At 43.2% G+C, this 14516-nt stretch overlaps 1 protein-coding gene across 4 annotated transcripts in view; it reads right to left on the bottom strand.

Annotated features, from left to right (window-relative positions):
• Nucleotides 1–14516, bottom strand: part of Parp9 (poly(ADP-ribose) polymerase family member 9) — a 36690-nt gene that overhangs the window by 22032 nt on the left and 142 nt on the right. Inside the window, exons 1-5 of one of the 4 annotated variants that reach the window (XM_029470443.2) lie at nucleotides 14377–14513; nucleotides 12545–12647; nucleotides 10286–10427; nucleotides 5559–6412; nucleotides 209–424 (exon numbers count right to left, since the gene is read on the bottom strand). In XM_029470443.2, the coding sequence (XP_029326303.1) occupies nucleotides 209–424; nucleotides 5559–6412; nucleotides 10286–10427; nucleotides 12545–12559 (1227 nt within the window). In that variant the 5' untranslated portion in view covers nucleotides 12560–12647; nucleotides 14377–14513. Of the gene's footprint in view, nucleotides 1–208; nucleotides 425–5558; nucleotides 6413–10285; nucleotides 10428–12544; nucleotides 12648–14376; nucleotides 14514–14516 lie in introns of those variants that run through there. The other 3 variants (XM_021184752.3, XM_021184753.2, XM_085832406.1) reach the window with 3 other exon arrangements.

The raw sequence follows: 14516 nt of genomic DNA, 5'->3' as shown, positions 1-14516 counted from the left end.
ATAATGGACTGAAGCTCTGAACCTTCAAGCCAGCCCTGATTAAATGTTGTCCTTTATAAGAGTTGCCATTATAAGAGTTGTCTCTTAACAGCAATGGAAACTCTAACTAAGACACCATCTAACGATTTTTGATGAACATAAACAATGGAAACTTATCAAAATGCTTAGATTGTGCAAGGGTACAAATGTAGGGTTATTTTTAACTTACCTGGCATTTGTTGATTTTGGAATGCCATGACACATGGAAGACATACTGACAGGACAATTTAAATCCTTTTGTGACCCGCACCACATGATAATCTGAGGGCAGGTTAACCTTGTCAAGTTCCTTTTCCATTTCAATCCCTGCTTGTCTAAGAATCGACTGTGCCACTCGTCCTGATTTAAAATCCTGCATGTATCCAGAATTAACAATTACATCTGTCTGAAAAGGGAAGAAAACACAGGATTCATTGTCAAATCTCTCCGTCTAAAATAACTAATTTGTACATCCACAAAAGTTTAGAAAAATACTTTTTGAAAATTCTAGATCCAAAAATTGGTTTTGAAATAGAGACATATTCATTTCATTACTATGAGGTTGTTCACTCTATTTTGAAATGATGTACATATATAAAAATATTATCATTACTCTCACCTTTTCTTGAATTATACATAATATATTTCAAGATTCTGCTCATTCCATCTAACTCCTTTTGTTTGAAAGACTCTATTTTTCAGGCTGGAGAGTTGGCTCAGTGGTTAAGAACAATTGTTGCTCTTGCAGGGAACCAGGGTTCACCTCCCAGCTAGCACATAAAAGCTTGTAACTATACTTCCAGAGGGTCTGAAGCCCTCTTCTCAGCTCTGCAGTCACCAGGCATGCATTTGGTGGCCAACACACATGCAGACAAGACACTCATACCCATAAACTACTAAAATTAAATTAAAAAAAAAAGATTTTATTTTCAATACATGTGTATATCTCTGTGTGGGTTTGTATACATGAGTGTAGTGCCTTCAAAATCCCAGAGAGGGCGTCAGTCTCTGAAGCTTGACGCAAAGAGAGTTGGGAGCTGCCCGATTTACGATTTACTGGGTGGAGACAGAACTCAGGTCCTCCAATAGAACAGTCACACTCTTAACAGCTGAGCCTTCTCTTTAGCCTCTTTGGTTGGTTGGTTCTTTCCTTTGGTTTTTTTTTGTTTTTTTTTGGGGGGGGGTGCAATATCTCACCATGTAACCATGGCTGGCCTGTTACTCACTATATAAACCAGGCAGACCTCAAGTCCACAGAGACCCATCTGTCTCCATCACCTCAGCGCTGGACTGAAAGGCAGGCACCGTCATAACTTGTTGGTTCTGGTTTTGCGATGGTGTCTCCTGTAGCCTGGATGACCTCAGATGTCCCAAATAGCTGAAGAGGACCTTAAATTTCTGATCCTCTTGTTTCTACCTGCCGTGTGTTGGGATTACAGGTTTATGGGCTCTAGGGACTAAACCCAAGGCTTCATGCTGTTAAGCAAGTACTCTATCCATTGAACCGCATCCTCTAGCCCTTCTATCTTTTTACCTGAATGTGTGCCTTCTTTTTTTAAAAAAACAAAACAAAACAAAAACTGGGACGCAATGGCTCCAGATTAACCTTGAGCTATACTCATCTCTTCAGAGCTAAAATTACCAGCATACACAGTCTACTCATCCAGCTATTATGTTGTTTCCCCAGTGCTAAGGACTGAACTCAGGACCATGCACATGCTAAGGAAACATTCTACCACTGAGTCAAATCCCTAAGCCCAGTAAGCCCAGGTTATTTTCTTTTTCTTTTTTCTTCTTTCTTTTCTTTCTTTCTTTCTTTCTTTCTTTCTTTCTTTCTTTCTTTCTTTCTTTCTTTCTTCCTTCCTTCCTTCCTTCCTTCCTTCCTTCCTTCCTTCCTTCCTTCCTTCCTTTCTTTCTTTCTCTCTCTCTCTTGTTTTTTTGTTTTGTTTTGTTTTGGGTTTTTTTTGTTGTTTTTTTTTTTTTTTTTTTTTTTTTTTTTTTTTGGTTTTTCGAGACAGGGTTTCTCTGTGTAGCCCTGGCTGTCCTGGAACTCACTTTGTAGACCAGGCTGGCTTCGAACACAGAAATCCACCTGCCTCTGCCTTCCAAGTGCAGGGATTAAAGGCATGTGCCACAACTGCCCGGTGTCCCATGGTTATTTTCAAGACACATCCATACGGATTTTATTCTCTGCCTTATCTCTGTCACTTCTCGTTGATTCCGTGTAGGTTGCTTGGCAACAAAGAAAAAGTGTCTTAGTAACTTTAGGAACAGAAGACGTCTCCTGTCTTTATGTTCTCAGGTCCAAGGTTAAAGAAAGTATAAACAAGGCCAAAAGGACTTTAGTGAAACAGAGCTTTCTTTCTGTATGGGTCACCAAACACACTTACCCAACTATTCTACAGGCAGCCACTTAACCAGTTCATCTTCAGCAGCCATTCTCAACCTGTAGGTTGGGACCCCTGTGGAGGTGTCAAATGACCCTTTCACAGGGGTCGCCTCAGGCAGATATTTACATTGTGATTCGTAACAGTAACAGTAAATTACAGTTATGAAGTAGCAACAAAAGTAATTTTATGGTCAGAGGTCACCTTAAGGTGAGGAACTGTGTTAAAGGGCCACAGCTTGGAAGGCTGAGAACCACAGATCTACAGAATCAGCGTACACATAGACATCAACTGCATTTCTTACTACTTTGTCTCAGAACTCTGAGATCAGTGCTAAAGTGAGCTGTGCCCTTACAGCTTCGGTACTCTGGCAGTTTGAATAGGCTGGTCCCATAGGGAGTGGTCTGTTAGGAGCTGTGGCCTGGTTGAGGGAAGGGTGTCACTGTGGGGTTGAGCTTTGAGAGCCTCCTCTTAGCTGCCTGGAAGACAGTCTTCTCTTGGCTGCCCTTGGATAAAGATGTAGAACTCTCAGCTCCTTCTTCAGCACTGTGTCTGCTTGGATGCTGCCATGCTTCCTGTCATGATGATAATGGACTGAACCTCTGAAACTGAAAGCCAGCCCCAATTAAGTGTTTGCCTTTATAAGAGTTGTCTTGGTCATGGTGTCTCTTCATAGCAATAAAAACCTTAACAAAGCAAGTACCAAAATTCTTATCATCCATCAAAGGAAACTTAGGTACTTCTGTGGATTTGTTTGTTTTGTGACAGGGTATCACTGTGTCATCTTGGCTGGCTTGCAACTTGATTTGTATGTAGATCGGGCTGGCCTCAAATTTAGATCAAGTCCTCTTCCTCTGCCTCTGGGGTGTTGGGTTCTAGGCATTTGCCAAAGTACTCCTTTTATCATGGACATTAATGGTTTTGCCCTGAAAAAGCAATCTGAATTTGCCATTGGGGGGCACTGGCACCCTTCAGAAGATGTAAGGTTCCTGAAGCTGCTAACAATAAATGAAGATGATAAAATCTGGTCAAAGGATGCTATTTAATAATGTTCCTGCTTGGTGCTGGTGAGATGGCTTATCTTAATATAATAATATGTTATTATTATTAGTCTTTTTTATTTTAAGATTTACTTATTTATTATTATAGGTAAGTACACTGTAGCTGTCTTCAGACACTCCAGAAGAGGGAGTCAGATCTCCTTACGGATGGTTGTGAGCCACCATGTGGTTGCTGGGATTTGAACTCAGGACCTTCAGAAGAGCAGTCGGGTGCTCTTACCCTCTGAGCCATCTCACCAGCCGATAAATAAATCTTTTAAAAAAATAATGTTTCTGCTTAAATGTTAAATGCCACACTAATGACTCCTCAGATCGTTCACTTCATGAAGTCTCCTCAGCCTTCACTCTGATATCTCATAGGCTGTAAGCGCTACTCTCCCTGACAGTTAATTATAATTTGATTGTGGGGACTGGAGAGATGGCTCAGGGACTAAGAGCACTGACTGCCCTTCTAGAGGTCCTGAGTTCAATTCCCAGTAACCACATGGTGGCTCACAACCATCTGTAATGGGATCCCATGCCCTCTTCTGGTATGTTTGAAGACAGCTACAGTGTATTCACATACATAAATAAGTAAATCTTTAAAAAGATAATAATAACTTTAAACTTCAGTGTGTCCAGCCAGGCTGATCATTTCCTGTCTGTCGACTCCTCTCTGTCTCTCTGACCAAGTCACTCAAGCCTCCCTGAAAGCCTTCCTCCTGCTAGTTCACAACTCCCCAAACCTAAGATCAGCCTGCTTCCCTCAGGGCAGGGAATCAAACCCATGCTAAGCAAGCTTTCTGCCACCAAGCAAGCCAGCCCAGGGGTGCTTCTAGAGGGGCATCAGTAGGGCTTTCTTCTCTGCCCTGTCACCGTTACTTTTTGCTACCTCTGTGCCCCTGATCCTTGGGCTTCCACCTCAAATTACTGTAATTACAGGGACAGGCCACCATGCCCTGCTGTATTCCTATTTTTTGTTTACTATTATTGATAGTTCGCTTCAGCAATGCTGAGTGACTTGTTTCCCCAATGAGATTGCCAAATAAAGGGTTTGGTTTCTTTTAAGATTAAAAATAGGATAGAACTAGAGAGATAAGTAACTCAGTCAGTAAAGTACTTGCCAGAGACCATGTGAAAAAACCCAGATGTGGTGACAAGCACTCACAATCCCAGCCAAGACAAGTTCCCTGGGGCTAGCTAGCCAGTAAGGCACAGCCTGCCTGACAACTTCCAGACCAATGAGAAACTCTGTCTCAAAAATAGAAGGGTAGACAGTACTTTAGGAAGACAACCAAAGTTAACATGTGTGCACATGTGTGTGCACATGTGTGCGAACCCTACCCCCACCTCCAAGCATGCATAGACCCACAAATATACACCTATCAGCACACATATTGATACACATACACACTCACACACACCTACATACACACTTACTTAATTACTTACTTACTTACTTAATTAATTAATTTCAGTGCTTAGCCGAGGCATAGTAGCCTTTAATCCCACCTTGGAGGCAGAGGCAGGTGGATCTCTGTGAGTTCAAGACCAGCCTGATCTACATACCAAGTTCCAGGATAGCCAAAGCTCTATAGAGACCTTGCCTCAAAAAAATAAAAATCTAGTGTTTGAGGCTGAGGCAGGAGGATCATGAGTCTTGGATGACGTGGTAGAAAGCAAACATTGTTTCAAAAATAAACAAACAAACAAACAAACAAAAACAAAGAAATAAGAGAAAGCTTAAGTTCTTTGGGATTAAAGAGTATTCCAATCGCTTCTGGTTCCTAAGAATCAGAACCTAATCATTATAACTCCCATATGACCGTGTGCCACACACAACTGTAACCATCTCTTGGATAATGACTCTGCTTTCAGATGTTTAAGTGCTGCTGTTATGTGTTTTAAAGGAAGGACTGGAGACTGAAAGAAAGAAAGCCATTGAGTTAGGATAATGAAGCTAGTCTCTAATCCAGATGGCCTGGCCCTGACAGTCACACACTCTAATCCCCAAAAGATACATCTTATAGTCTTCCACGTTAAGCATCTTAGTGAGTGATTAACCATTAATTCCAGGACTCCCCTCTGCCAGGGAATAAAAACAAAAACTTACTGTTTGCATTTCAATACAGCCTTGGACAATCTGGAGAGTCAGGCCCTGGCTGATGTGAAGAGTCACGTTGGAAGCAGGGTTAGTTTCTGGACTCCCCCAAGAGCTCAGATCCCTCCCTAGGATGCTTTCTGAGGCGGATTTAAAGGACGCAACAGTGGGGTCCTCATTGCTCACCAGATGAATCTCTCTCAAATTACCGAACATTTGCTTGTCTTGGAAATAAAGCCGGATAGTTTCTAAAATTATGCGCGTACACAAATCCAGAGGGAACTGGAAAATTCCAGAGCTCAGGGCTGGAATTGCTACTGTCTTAATGCGTACATCGCATTTGGTGACATAGTCTAGAATGTTTCTAATGGCAAGTTTCAGTAATTCGATAGCTGTCTGGCTGTTCATAACTGTCCACTGAGGTCCAACTGCATGGATAATCAAATGGCAAGGAAGTCTCCCCGCACCGGTGACAGCGATTCCACCAACTGAGATTTTACCAAGGGTGGCAATGATTCTTTTGCTCTCTTCTTGGATTTCAAAGCCACCAGTTTTCACCAAGCTTCCAGCCAGGCCACTTCCATGCAAAAGGGTTTCATTGGCTGCGTTCACCACAGCATCAACAACGTGTCTGGTAAGGTCATCCTTCCAGACAGATAACTCTATCCCAGGGATCAGGGTCCTTCTGAAGACTCTCTGAGCAGGAGGGCTGCTCCCTGCTAGAGTTGGACAGCTCAGGGTAGAGATGCATCCAAACTTATTTTGGAGGACTTCACATAGCAGACTCTCATTGCTCTTTAAAATTTCGAAGACATTGTGTTTAATGGGAATTTGCCATCTATAGTGTTCTTCAAGAGAATTGTTGGCTGGTAAAGGAGAAAAGACAAAAGAAGAACGAAATGAACACCAGTTCCTTTGAAAAGGACATGGTTCCTTTCCACACTAGGAGGCTGAGTTTCTCACTTGGAAAGAGAGATGAACTTCACCACCTCCCTTACCAACACTGCTTTTCCCTCCGCCCCCCCCCATCCTACCCTCAAACACACACATTTGGAATCAGGCCAAAGATATCTAAGGGTTTTAGATGCAAAGCCACTTGAAAAGGGCTCGGCCTTGTATATGGCATTTAGTTAGCAGTCCCTAAATGAGAAAGCAAGAATGTCTTCAATGTTTGTAAAACACATACACACACACACACACACACACACACACACACATACACGAAGATGATTTAATTGTGAGTCGGGAATAAAGGGAAGCTGTAGTCATAACGTCTCTGCTTTTCTTTTTTTTTTTTTTTCTTTTTTTTTTAAATTAGATATTTTCCTCATTTACATTTTCTTTTTTTTTTCTTTAAAGATTTATTTATTTATTTATTATATGTAAGTACACTGTATGTATCTTCAGACACCCCAGAAGAGGGCGTCAGATCTTGTTACGGATGGTAGTGAGCCACCATGTGGGTGCTGGGATCTGAACTCAGGACCTTCGCAAGAGCAGTCCGTGCTCTTAACCACTGAGCCATCTTAAGAAAACCCTCTGCTTTTCTTAATGTCTTAGTTTAAGTTCGCTTAGAAGCAAATCTTGAGAAGAGACTTCTGAGTATAAGTACTTCAAGAGTTGATTCTAGAGAACACCAGGGGTTGAAGTTAAGGAGAGAACGTGAGAAACTAAGACAGGAAAACACAAACAACAAACACACAAGGATACTATGTGTGCTGGTTAGCAAATGAAGCTCATCTATCTCTTAGAGGGCAGAGCACATCGTGTAACTCAGGGCCAGAGCCTTAGAGCAGTCATCACTACAAGAGCTGAGATGTGTATCCAGCTTCCACGGGTCACTAGTCAAAGCTGTTCCTTACTGAGAGGAGATGGGCAACATAGGAGCAGCTAGCGGGAGGAGACCGGCAACCTCTGGCTCATGGCACTTACTCTAGTCCTCACAGTCTAAATCAACAGAGAATTACAGCCCAGTAGCTAAAAGAATTATGCTATGCACACCCTTCCTTAACCCCAGCCCTGGGGAGGCAGAGGCAGGCAGATCTCTGTGAGTTCAAGGTCAGCTTGGTCCACAGAGCCAGTTCCAGAACAATCAGAAGAACTACATGGTGAGATCCTGTCTTAAAAAAAAAAATCACTGGGCTAGCAAGATGGCTCAGCAGGTAAGAGCACTGACTGCTCTTCTGAAGGTCCTGAGTTCAAATCCCAGCAACCACATGGTGGCTCACAACCTTCTGTAATGAGATCTGACGCCCTCTTCTGGTGTGTCAGAAGTCAGCTACAGTCCACTTATGTATAATAATAAATGAATCTTTGGGCCAGAACAAGCAGGGACTGAGTGAGTGGGGTTGACTGGAGCAAGCAGAGCTCCTCAAAATTCAATCCCCAACAACCACATGAAAGATCACAACCATCTGTCCAGCTACAGTGTACTCACATACATAAAATAAATAAATAAATATCACTTACTGCATTTTTAAGACTGCAAGATGTGTTGTTCACATCCTTCTTAATTTGTATATACATGGGAAATCTAGTTAGTTCACAGCCTCTATAGCTATTTGGTACTAAAGTTCACCTCAGCAGAAGTCATGGTTCTCAGGACAACCCCATCCAAGGCTGAGCAATGCCACTTATGGCCTATATGGGGCATCTGTAACACAATGGCAGGCTTTCAGGCACTTCAGTTCAGGGGCAGGGGAAGTTGATGGTAGTGATAATACAAGGCCTTGCTATGTAGTTCTTGAATTAGAATCTTCCTTCCTTGAGCCTCTAAACTTTGGGCCTACCACCATACCCACCCAGCATACACATCCAGTTTCTGGATGACCCAACCTGTAGAGTATCAATATCTTTTTCTGCAAATCCCTCTTACTGGGCAGTGGTGGTGGCCACGCCTTTAATCCCAGCTCTTGGGAGACAGAGGCAGGTGAATCTCTGAGTTTGAGGACATCCTGGTCTACAGAGTGAATTCCACAGCAGCCAGAGCTATACAGAGAGACCCTGTGTTAAAAAGCAAAAAGGAAGGAAAGAAGGAAGGAAGGAAGGAAGGAAGGAAGGAAGGAAGGAAGGAAGGAAGGAAGGAAGGAAGGAAGGAAGGAAGGAAAAGAAAATCCTTCTTGCCTTCAGAAGCTGAACTTTTGTCGATCTTGCAACCAAGTTAATAATATACCTAGAAATCACTTAAATTTCTGTACTCAATCTGTTTCCTACTGTATATATATCCAGTCTGCTAAACTCGCCTTTAAGAAAACAGTGTAACCAATCTTATATGCTTTGCAGTCAGCTTTTAAAACATAAACTAAATGCATGGCTTTATGTATGTGAGTACGCTGTCACCCTCTTCAGACACACCAGAAGAGGGCATTGGATCCCATTGCAGATGGTTGTGAGCCACCATGTGGTTGCTGGGAATTGAACTCAGGGCCTCTGGAAGAGCAGTCAGTGCTCTTAACCACTGAGCCATCTCATCTCTCCAGTCCCTAAACACACAGCTTTAATCTTAAACTACAATTCTTCCAAGTCCCTGACCCAGAATAATGTGTGTGCCTGTGTGTGTTATGATAATCATTTGTTAAAAGCAGCCAACAGGTTGAAAGGAACCTTAAACAAAATAAATAACAAATAAATTACAAAAATAAATAAATACATAACAAAATAAAAAACAAATTAACAATAAGTGTGAGAAGCAACACATGGATATATGTTGAGAACATCTGTTTGTGGGTCACCTAGGGTCAGTAAAGTAACTTCTTTCCTTCTAAAATTCTTAAAAAACAAGAATTTTTTTTTTTTTGATTTTTCAAGACAGGGTTTCTCTGTGTAGCCCTGGCTGTCCTGGAACTCACTCTGTAGACCAGGCTGGCCTCGAACTCAGAAATCTGCCTGCCTCTGTCTCCCAAGTGCTGGGATTAAAGGCGTGTGCCACCACTGCCTGGCTCTTTCTCTTTATTCTTTGATGAGATACCAACATACCCTTTGCCTCTAAGAAAGGAAGATGAATGTCAGAAAACTGGAGCCTTATTTCAGAGATGTTAAAATGTAGGACAACGGGCTGGAGAGATGGCTCAAGCGGTTAAAAGCACTGACTGTTCTTCCAGAGGTCCTGAGTTCAATTTCCAGCAACCACATGGTGGCTCACAACCATTTGTAATGGGATCCAGTGCCCTCCTCTGATGTGTCTGAAGACAGCAACAGTGTACTCATAGAATTAAAAAAAAAAGTAGGGCAGTAGATTAAATGTAGTAGTTTACTCTGTTTCTAACCTGAGCTGCCAAGAAAGACTTCTGACGACATCTCTTACCCAAAAGAAGCCACAACTTAGCAGTCGGTCTCAACTGGCCTTTACACTGATGACAAATGCAAATGGCTCACCCCTAGAAACTAGGCAGGCTTACTCTCTCAGCTCTTGGTCAGTCTTTCTGCTCATTTTGGCTGTCATGGGATGGGTCAGAAGTGTGTCACAGGGCTGGCATGCTGATATGCACCTTTAATCTTAGTGCTCAGAGGCAGAAGCAGGCAGATCCGAGTTCCAGGCCAGTCACATCCACAAAGCTAGACCATTCTCAAACAAATAGAGAAAAGAGTCTCTGCCAACAAGGGAAAGGATAGTGTGTGTGTGGGGGGGGGGGGGGAGGGGGGGTCCCAAGAGAATATGTCTTCAGCTGTCACAAGCCTCGGAAGCAGTTCCCCTTCCAAAGCACATTGCCCGCATCTCCACAGCGTCTGCAGTCACACACCTGAACCCCTGAGGGGGGGATAGTCTCCTTCTGAGTGCCCTCTTCTGCACTGAGGAAAGAGCTCAGCAAAGGCTTTCTTAAATGAGAGGGAGAGGGAGGCGATCATACCTGGTCTTTCGGCGGGAGCTGCCGCCCATGTATCCTGTGAAGAAATGAAACGGCTGCTTTAAAAGCCTGAAGCTGCAAAAAGCAGAGATGACCAATTGCATACATGCCGCCCGCTAAGCAGGAATAGCATAGGTTCTCAGCTTTAGGGTTTGGGGAAGGAAATTTTTTAGTTTGTTGTTTAGATTCATTATTCGGTTTGTTGATATTTTTGTCGTGGTTTTTTGTTTGTTTGTTTGTTTTTTGTTTTCATTGTTGTTTGGTTTTTGTTTTTCCCAAGACAGGATTCCCTGTGTAGCCCTGACTATCCTGAAACTCACTCGATAGACCAGGCTGTCCTCGAACTCAGCCATCTGCCTGCCTCTGCCTCCTGAGTGCTGGGATTAAAGGCGTGTGCCACCACCGCTGCCAGGCTTGTCCTATCGTTTTTTAATCTGTGTACCCAAAACACTGAAAACGTTAAAAGCTGCAGCAAATACTGAGCCTATCTGTGCCTCTTAAAGAGGTCAATACACTTCATTTGTTTCACACTGTAGACCAGGCTAGCCTCAAACTCACTATAGAGCCCAGGCTGGCTTTGAACTCACTATAGAGCCCAGGCTGGCTTTGAACTAACTATGGAGGCCAAGCTGCCTTTGAACTCACTATAGAGCTAAGACTGGCCTTGAACTCACTATAGAGCCCAGGCTGGCTATGAAGTCACTGTAGAGCCCAGGCTGGCCTTGAACTCCCAGAAGTCCTCTTTCCCCAGTCTCCCTAGTGCTGAGGTTATGTCTGCTGCCATGCTCAGTTGATGCACTTCTAAGTCAGAATAAGAGAAAGGGCTGGAGGCTAACACCTGAAAAGGCTCAAAGGCCTCAACCATAGTGAGTTGTGTGGGATTTCTCTGGCCAGAATAGAACACATGAGGCTATGAGCCTCTCCAGATGCATCTCCCACGGCTGTAAGGATCCACTCACTGCCGTTGCCTATTTCATGACAAATAGAAAGTGGGAGTTTTCAGACTGACTTAAAGGAGCCTTTCCCCATGCCCACTTCCTGAACCTGTCCTGAGACAGCTGCTGAAAGACTAAAGAAAATCCACACCATATGGAAGGTGGCATGAGACTGGGTTTCACGTAGCCTAGGCTAGCCTCAAACTTACTACATACTACCAAGCCGATTTTATGCATTACTGGAAATTGAACCCAGGGCTATATGTATGGTAGGTAAGCGCTTTATCATCTGTGCACAGTCCTAGTCCTGGAGATGATATTTTTTTAAAAAAGGCCTTCCATAACCTTGTTCATTCTGCTAATTATATCAATATATTATTTATTAATTTTTAAAAAAAGATTTATTTTATTTATATGAGTACACTGTCACTGTCTTCAGACACACCAGAAGAGGGCATCGGATCCCATTACAGATGGTTTTGAGCCACCATTTAGTTGCTAGGATTTGAACTCAGGTCCTCTGGATGAGCAGTTGGTGCTCTTAACCACTGAACCATCTCTCCAGCCCTATTTATTAATTTTTTATGTTTTGAATTTTAAGATAGGGTTTTAGCCTGGAACCTGTTGTGATTTTTCTGCCTTAACTTCCTGAGTACTGAATGCCCCCATACTCAACTATATTACCATACTCATGTTTTCCATTTCTAACGCGGAAAAGAACTTTTAAAATTGTAATTTAAGTTTATACTTATAGGTGTTTTGCCTGCATGCATGTTTGCGTATCACATGCTTGCTCTGGAGGCCACAAGAGGGCGCTGAATCCCCCAGAAGCAGAATCTTCGTGTGAGGATTGGGAATTGAACCTGGGTTCTCTAATGCTATTAACCACTAAGTCATCTCTCAGGCCCCAGAAGAAAACTTTGTGTGTGTGTGAGCCTACGTGAGTTGTGTATACCACATGCATGGAAGAGTCAACAAAGACTAGAAGAGGAAATTAGATCCCCTGGAACTGAGGTTACAGGCAAGATTGTGAGCCACCACATGAGTGCTAGGAACCAAACTTAGGACCTCTACCAGGGCAGTAACTACTGAGAGTATAAAATCATATGAGGGTCCTAGGTGTAATTGAAGGCCCCAGCTTTCTTAATGTTGTGGGGAGAACCCTTCATGTAATAATTGGATTTTTCATGATGAAAAGTATTTATATTTCTGTGTTTACCATGTAATAGGCCATTCTTCAGGTCCCACGTGGCTCTTCAGATATTTATATTTGTTTGTGTTTCCAAGTGTAGTCTGTAGATCGAGGAGATGGTGGCCTGTTTCTGGGAACAGATAGAAAGAACGCAATAAGAGCTGGTCAAAGCAGAGGCAACTTGGGTTTTGGTTACTGTTTTTCAGATAAGGTCCCATCACGTTACTCTTGCCTGGTCTGGAACGTGCTATGGAGATGAAGACACCTGGATACTAGTTTTAAAGACTTGTGCCACCAATGACTAAAGCCAAGGGGATCTTCTAGGAATATACCATAGGAGGCTGACGCTTTTGATCCCTTTGCTGGGAGACAGAGATAGCTGAGTTTGAGGCCAGCCTGGTCTACAAGTTCTATGACAGCCAGGACTACACAGAAAAAAAAGACCCTGTTTGGAAAAAATAAAAAAAAGAAGAAGAAGAAGAAAAAATAAACCATAGGAGACCTGAAAGAAAATTCTGCTGTTTAGAGTTTTTCATGTCAATGGTGAGGGTGACCATGTGATTATAGCATTAATACTGTTACCTTCAGGGAATTTTAGTTGGAGTGGGGGGGGAGGGGAGAGACTGTAGGGGCTGGAATAGGAAACGCTTTACGGAAGTGAGGTCTTGAAGGTGTTGGTACACTTAGAAAATGGTAACAAAGTGCTGAGACCAGGCAAACCATCTAAGGAGCAGCCTTCTCCTTAGAGAACAGTGGTGCGTCCCATGGGGCTTGTGAAGACTGAAGAAACTGCTTGAACCTGCACGGGCTGTTTTCTGAATCTGTGATAAACAACTCTGACCTAAGGATGTCTGGATAAAAATCTGAAGCTCTGGGAAATTGCACTTTCTCATGATTTTAATCTAGTAGCCTAAAAACTAAAATTATGAAATGTTAGACTCATGACTAACACAATAGTCTCTGGGATGATCTGTAATGTCTTTGAAGCAGAAAAACACTGTATAACACGAGAGCACAGCTGGTCATGCACATCGAGGAGTCACTCGAATACTAACCCAAAACTGCCCGGACAGGATCCGGGGAGCCTGCAGAGGGCAGTATTGCTTTCACACAAGAGAGACCTCTAAGGTTCCTTGGAGGCTGCAGCTGAGAGGTTGCTTTGGGGTGCACTTGTCTGTCTTGAGGCAAGCAGGCAAAAAGCAAAACTTCCTTTTTCCTTGTCCTTTTATATAGGCTGCTACCAGGACGCGTGACCCAGATTTAGGGCGGGTCTTCCAGTCTCAAAAGACCCAATCAAGAAAATCGCCTACAAGCACTACCCAGCTAGCTGGGGTTTTAGCTGATTCCAGACGCAGTCAAAATGACAACCAAGATTAACCATCACCTATGAGCTAAACTATGGTGTTAACCTTTAGAATTAACACACATAATCCCCACTTTATTTCTGTTGACGCTATAGATCTTACAGACCCTTCCTCTTCCTCTCCCTGGCCTGGAACTAAGCCCTCTGGACTTCAGGCTACAGCTCTCCCAGCCTAGAATACTTTCCTCCCCTCCCCCAATCCCTCAAGATGCCTCTTGAAACCTGCTCTTTGGCTTTTGCTTTGTTCACAGGTACTGACTGCTTCTGTGCTCTGTTCCTCTTTACCTCCCTCTCTAGGGACTCAGAGAAGCAAGCCGATCTGTGCTATTCGCTAACTTAAAGACCCCGAGCAGAAAATCCCTAAGGTGTCCATCTAACAGGAAAAGTACAGGTCACCAAGCAGGTAAACTCCCTCCACTTGAAATCAGAACAGCATCTCAGTAAATACTAGTTATAACAATCATTTCAAAAAGTACAAACAGGTGAAACTCTTTACCCCTCTATTCCGCTCCACCCTTGGGAGGCCTGAACCTGGGATCCGGGTTCCCGCCAAACTTCCGATCCTGCAAGAATAGAAGGGCGACCTGCCACCGTGGGGAAACTTCCTCTGAGCGCCCACCGCCGAGTGTGCGAACT

This window comes from Mus caroli, unplaced genomic scaffold (assembly GCF_978045245.1).
Source record: "Mus caroli unplaced genomic scaffold, Mus_caroli_1 scaffold_17, whole genome shotgun sequence".
NCBI lineage: Eukaryota > Metazoa > Chordata > Mammalia > Rodentia > Muridae > Mus > Mus caroli.
This window is presented reverse-complemented; position numbering and strand designations above follow the sequence as displayed.